The sequence below is a fragment of the Pinus tabuliformis genome, chromosome 4_2 (genome assembly GCF_031772625.1).
Source record: "Pinus tabuliformis cultivar Carrire ecotype Pingquan chromosome 4_2, CPIR1, whole genome shotgun sequence".
Lineage (NCBI taxonomy): Eukaryota > Viridiplantae > Streptophyta > Pinopsida > Pinales > Pinaceae > Pinus > Pinus tabuliformis.
In genome coordinates, this window is record NC_142304.1 from 981722292 (window position 1) to 981728566 (window position 6275).

At 34.1% G+C, this 6275-nt stretch overlaps 1 protein-coding gene across 1 annotated transcript in view; it reads left to right on the forward strand.

Annotated features, from left to right (window-relative positions):
* LOC149172959 (putative disease resistance protein At1g61300) overlaps nucleotides 1-5394 on the forward strand; it is a 61070-nt gene extending 55676 nt beyond the window's left edge. The window contains exons 2-3 of the mRNA XM_089424470.1: nucleotides 2600-2981; nucleotides 3153-5394. Coding sequence (XP_089280596.1) covers nucleotides 2665-2981; nucleotides 3153-5391 — 2556 coding nt within the window. The 5' untranslated portion in view covers nucleotides 2600-2664 and the 3' untranslated portion in view covers nucleotides 5392-5394. The remainder of the gene's footprint in view (nucleotides 1-2599; nucleotides 2982-3152) is intronic.
* The last annotated feature ends 881 nt before the right edge of the window (nucleotides 5395-6275 follow it).

A 6275-nucleotide genomic window follows, 5' to 3' on the forward strand; every position in this document is an offset into this window, starting at 1 on the left:
AACGATATATGATAGTAAAGTATTATTCATGATAATTGTCTATTGAGAAATTGATCTAATTCTAACTTTAATTAGGAGATTGATCAGATTAGGACATTGATGAGGTAGGTTAGTAGAAAAGTTGCAAGTTCTCTATTAAAATAAGTGTTATTCTATTTTTAAAATTTTTCCTTTGATTGAATAATCCTTCATCTTCCTTGAAAGGATTTATTTTAACCCGTTTATTGAAGAAATGATTTATTTTAACCCATTTATTGAAGAATTTGGTCGCTACCAAATTATTTTGGAGATACCTAATATTAACCATTTATTTTCTGTTTCTTCTGTAAACTATGTTTTTTAATATATAAATAAATTTAACTTTAAATTATTAATAATTATATAAATTCTAAACCTGAAATATGTAATTTTAATAAATATTAATTAAATTTAAAACTATAATTATAAAACAAAACACTAAAATAAACTTATAAACTTTTTATAAATTTATCTTATTTTATTTTTTAAATAGATTGGGCCAAAAACACCTTACACATTTTATTTTTATTTTTTCTATCCATAACTTTTTCAAATTCTAAGCCCTAAAGAAAAGTATGACGTAGAGTTTCGAAATTTAAGGCCTTGGCTTTGGATGAAAATTTATGGATCTAACCAAAATCCGGACAGAGTTCAAACATGGAAAAGGGTCCTGACAATTATGGAGTCAACTTCTTTATAAATACTTCACAATATTGGAAAAAAAAACTGTATTATTTAATTATTAAATGTTTACATTTTTTCTAAATTTTTAATTTGTTTGAACAAACTGAGCTTTTAATCGAATATATGGATGTAGTATTTTCAAAAATTTCTGAAGCATTTAGATACTGGATAGTTGAAAATCAAATTTCTTAAATTTTTATAATTTAAATTAAGTTTTTTACTATATATTTCAATCATTTAAGACATATTTATAGCACGGAGTCGTGTACTATAACCAAAAGTGACCTGATCCGAGCAAAAAAATTTCAAAAAATCTTGTAGAGGCACTGTTGAATCGTGTTTTTGATGGTGGAAAAAGATTCAGCAACATCAAAAACGTCTAGAACACCTAAAATTTTGAAGTTTAACAACTATAACTTGGATTTAGAAAAATCCTTGCCAGATTTTCTTTAAATATGACCAGAATTTCCATAACTTTCCAAACAATTCCTCAGACTTACACTTGTAAACTCTATTCAAAATTATGATTCCAAAAAAAAATAAAAAACTCATTACAGTAAATAAAATCTACATTCCAAAAAAAAAACCCGCTGCAATAAATATTAGTAGGTAATAAGAAGAGTAATTAATACATAAATGTTCGTAGACATTCCATCACCACCACTTAAGCACCTAAAAGAAACTGCAATAACAATAGCTGTTTGACATCCCAAAAACAACAATAATAACAATAATAATAATGGAGTGGAACACATGGAACTTTGACGTTGGACACAATTTTATATTTAACATTAAATTTCAATGCCCCAGTAATAATAACTGTTTGACATCCCAAAAATACAATAATAATGATGTAGTGAAACACATAGAACTTTAATAATAATGATGTAGTGGAACACATGGAACTTTGAGGTAAGACATAATTTTATATTTAACATTAAATTTCAATTCCGCAATAACAATAACTGTTTGACATCCCAAAACAACAACAATAATAATGGAGTGGAACACATGGAACTTTGAGGTAGGACACAATTTTATATTTAACCTTAAATTTCAATTCCGTAAATTTTTATGGGAATCCTTCCGCGCTTCGTGGCGAAAAAAACAGCACACAAATGGCGATATTGTTCAGAATTATGATGTATGATGGACAACTTTGCACAGTAAATACAACACAATTATCACACATTCTCATGACGGTTAATTTTGCACCTATATTTAGCTGCGATAGCTATTCTACTCAGCAACATCTGAAAAGTATTGGCTATCTAAATTTACAAACATCTTTAATTGAAAATCCACCAAAGTCCAGGGGTTTAGAAGAGAATTTTTAAATTCAGAAGGTAAAATCACAATCTCCATAGGCTCCATAACTTTCTGGTTTCAATAGATTAATATTCAATCCCTTTCTCTATTTGTAAACAGTCACCAGAGTTTTGATAAATCGCAGTCAATAGAACCCAGGTGCAAACGCTTCCTCGACCCTCTTAGGATTTGAATTCTGAGGAAGAGCCATGTCATCGTTCATCGATTTGGCCAGTAAATAACACAAAGAGCCTCTAAATTCAAGACAAAATCTAAAAAAGTATTTCGAGTATTTAAATTGGCGGGTTTCAGATAACGTTGTAAAACTTTTCATTCTTAATATTGCTGTGATGGAAAGATTAACCTCATTTTCTACATTGGTGGAGCTGGAATAAGCTTTTGAAATGATTTGCCTCTTCTTCTAATGTGATAATAGCCTTTCATTCTCACTCTACTTACTTCTTTTGCTACCGTGGCGTAACATGGAATATCCTTCCAAATCTTATTCTTGCTGCGATGGAATGATTGGCCTCGTTTTCTAGCTAGTTGTACCAACTAATAATCTCTTCATTCTTATTCTTACTTGCAGTTGCTACAATATCAGAGAGCACACTAATATCCTGCAATAATTATTCTACGAGGGTCAAAGGAAGCATGGCAGAAGCAGCTGTTGTTAGCGCGCTTATAGGCAAATTTATTCCTCTGGTCGCAGACAAAGTCTCCCAACATGTATCGCTGATTGTTAATTTCAAAAAGGATTTTGAATCTTTTTGTGAGCAGCTTCGTTACTTTGAATGTCTCTTAGCAGACGCTGGAGAGAGAAGGAACTCCAGTTTAGTGGCCAATTGGCTTGAGAGTCTTGAGGATTTTGTTGCCGATGCTGAGTACCTACTGGAGGAATGCGGGGCAGCTCATAACATCTTTCCCAAACTGAAATTACGGCTAAAGATGGGCCGCAAAATTAGGGAATTAAAGGAACGACTCAAGCAGATCAAGATAATGCAGAAAAGCTCAAATTGCTTGCTGCTGTTTTAGATGTGAATGCTCATGGTCAGGTAAGGCGTGCAGATAGTTTTATGGAAAGGCCGCAAAGATCATATGCTCGTCTTCCAGAAACACAGATCGTGGGCATGGATATTGAAGGAAGACAACCCTCCAGTTATTGCCGTTGTGGGCATGGGAGGGCAGGGCAAAACTCTCCTGCTCCAACACGTTTTCAAAAATGAAGAGATAAGTCAACGCTTCGACCATAAGGTCTGGTTGGCAATATCTCAAAAATTCGATGTTGTGGAGTTGCTCCGCCAGGTGCTCAGGGACTTCGAACCAAATTTTGATTCGAAGAACCTAAACAGGGGGGAGCTTATAGAGAAGATTCATAAAAATTTAGAAGGAAAACGCTGTCTATTTGCAGTTGATGACGTGTGGGACAGAGATGTTTGGGAGAAAATTGACTTGCCATCCAGAACCCAAGATAAGGTTGTGGTGACAACCAGGGATGAAAGAGTTGCAAAGCACATGAGGGCTGGAGATCAAATTCTCCACAAAAATAGTTTATCAGAAGAAGACAGTTGGCGCTTATTCTGCGTCCATGCTTTCCAAGATGATCCACACCAGTGTCCCAAGGCAGTGGAGAGGATAGCCCGCGAAATTGTAAACAAATGCGGCCGACTGCCCCTTGCCATAAAAACAATAGGAGCTCATATGGCAACTCTGGCCAGTGATCTTCCTAATAAATGGGAAGATACCCTTCTTCATCTAAATATGACACATGGCATGAGCAACCGCGTTATGCCGTCATTGAAGTTCAGCTACGAGGCTTTGCCTCATCATCTAAAGCCTTGTTTTCTTTACTGCTCTGTTTTCGCTAAGAATACTGAAATAGAGTCTGATTGTTTAGTGCATGCATGGATTGCTCAGGGATTTGTTTCTGCGCAATTACAAGAAGCATATGATGTAGGCTGCTCCTACATGGAAGAACTTATTGATCGATGCCTGATCGAAGTTTCAGAGGTTGGTTGGAATGGACGAGTAAACAGTTGCAAAATGCACGACTTGCTGCATGATTTAGCTGTTGACGAGCAAACTAAATGTTTGATAAAACCCGGAGGACAATTGGAAAGCATGCCAGCGGAAGAGTGCCGAAGATTGCGTAGAATTTCATTGATGAAAAATGAGATATCTACAATAGAAAAGGGCATCCAATGTCCACGGCTCCGAAGTCTATTGCTATCTCATAATCGCCCTCTTACATCAATCTCCCCTAGCTTTTTTGACAATATGAGATATCTGTGTGTGTTAGATTTAAGTAGAACTTCCATCACATCATTGCCCAATTCTATCGGGAATTTAAAGCTTTTAAAGTATCTGAATTTGTCAGGGACGGAGATTGAGGAACTACCCAAGTCCCTGTGTGGTCTCCGGCAGCTCCAGTTTCTGGATGTTAGTGGGACCAATGTTGAAAGGCTGCATGAAGGGATAGAGAAGCACAAATATATGCTACATTTGAATTTAGGACGGAGATTTAAATATTGCCCTGTGGGTATATCTAAGCTCATCTATCTACAGACATTGAATGGTGTCACTTTCACTCTTGGAAATTCACCCAGTGCCAGTGCCAGTGACTTGCAATTGAGGGATCTCAAAGGATTGACCCGTCTCCAACACCTATCAGTAAATTTTTTATCAGCAGATGTTTTATTACACCTATCAGTAGATTTTTTATCAAATAGTGATGATGATGATGTTAGAGTGGAGGACGAGGGGACTTTTCGGGGCATGACAAAGATGCGGACCCTACATGTTCGATGTTATCCTACAACCCTTCATCTTCCAACGGACATGGAGGCCATGCAACGCCTTGAAATAGTTCATCTTGACCATTGCGTGGTTCCTAAGTGGATTTTTCAGCTTCACAATCTCATGGAGCTATCATTACAGTGGCTGATGAAAAGCTCCAGTGCAGATTTTAGAGGGTTAGAAAATATTCCCAATCTGAAAAAGCTACACTTGCATTGGAATTCCAATCCAGACTTCATTGAATTTCCAAATGAGTTTGGGGAAGCAGGGGCATTTCCCAAACTGGAAGAGCTGGTCATAGACTCTTTTCATTATTTGAAAAGCATTCCCTCGTTCCAGGAGGATGCAATGCCGAAATTGAAGTGTTTGAGAATGAGGGGGTGCAAGCCATTGGAAAATATGCCGGAAGGATTAATGAAGCTGAGGAATCTTAAAGAAGTAGAAGTAGAGATGCTGGTCGGCAATCTGGGGGGCTTCGAGTACACGAAAAGCCATTGTTGGCAAAGTTTTAAAGACCGCGGAATTAAGATCAAAGTGGCAGTATGGAGTTGGCACGATGGCAAAAGATTAAGAGTGCAGGTGTGAAAGGTGGAGGATATGAATATGTAAATGTAAATGTAATGACATTTTATATAAAATCGTGATTCTATTGTCGTATCTTTGTCATAAATATATTTTGAAAGCATTGTAGAAAGACAAACATTAAAGTTACTTTATTTTGAAACCATTTTACAAGTATGTGTAGTGAAACCAATAGACAAGGAAGAGTGAAGACATCAGATAATAAATTATTGTGGGTGTCTATAAATCATTGTTAATTCAAGGTATTTAACGTGTTCGCATTTTTATAGAAATATCATTGTCATATAAAGGCGTTTGCAGTGTGTTTAAGTCGCTGTAATTTTAAATCGTTTAAGGGAGATGTGAAAATTTTATATGTAATTTAATTAATTTTTTTTCTCATCTTCGTGATTTTTTTTATATATAGTTTTGTGAAAAACTTATAAAACTAAAATTGTGAAAGCATTTTTTAAAATGTTTATTTTTATAAGTATTCAAATATTGATTTTAATTGTAATTTAAATTGAAGTTTTAATGTTTATAAGATAATAATGAGTGATTAAAATTTTTATTATTATTTAAAAAAAATTAATGTAAAACAAATATGCTTTGATATTTAAGAATATTCATTTTAACATTTGAGTTCTTCATATTATTTATTATTATTAAGTAGTTTTACTTTATAATATTATTTTTAAAATTTACAATAAAATTAAGCGAATTTGTCATTATTAAAATAAAATGTATTTTTTTGTTTTTTAAGCAAATTTAATTTATCTAAATTTAAAGTAATGAATATCTATGTAATTTATAAATAAATATTTTTGCTTCTAGCATAAATAATAATCTTAGAAGATAAAAGAGGACATTCATATGACCTATTAAAGAGGGAGTGGGCGCAAGAGGGT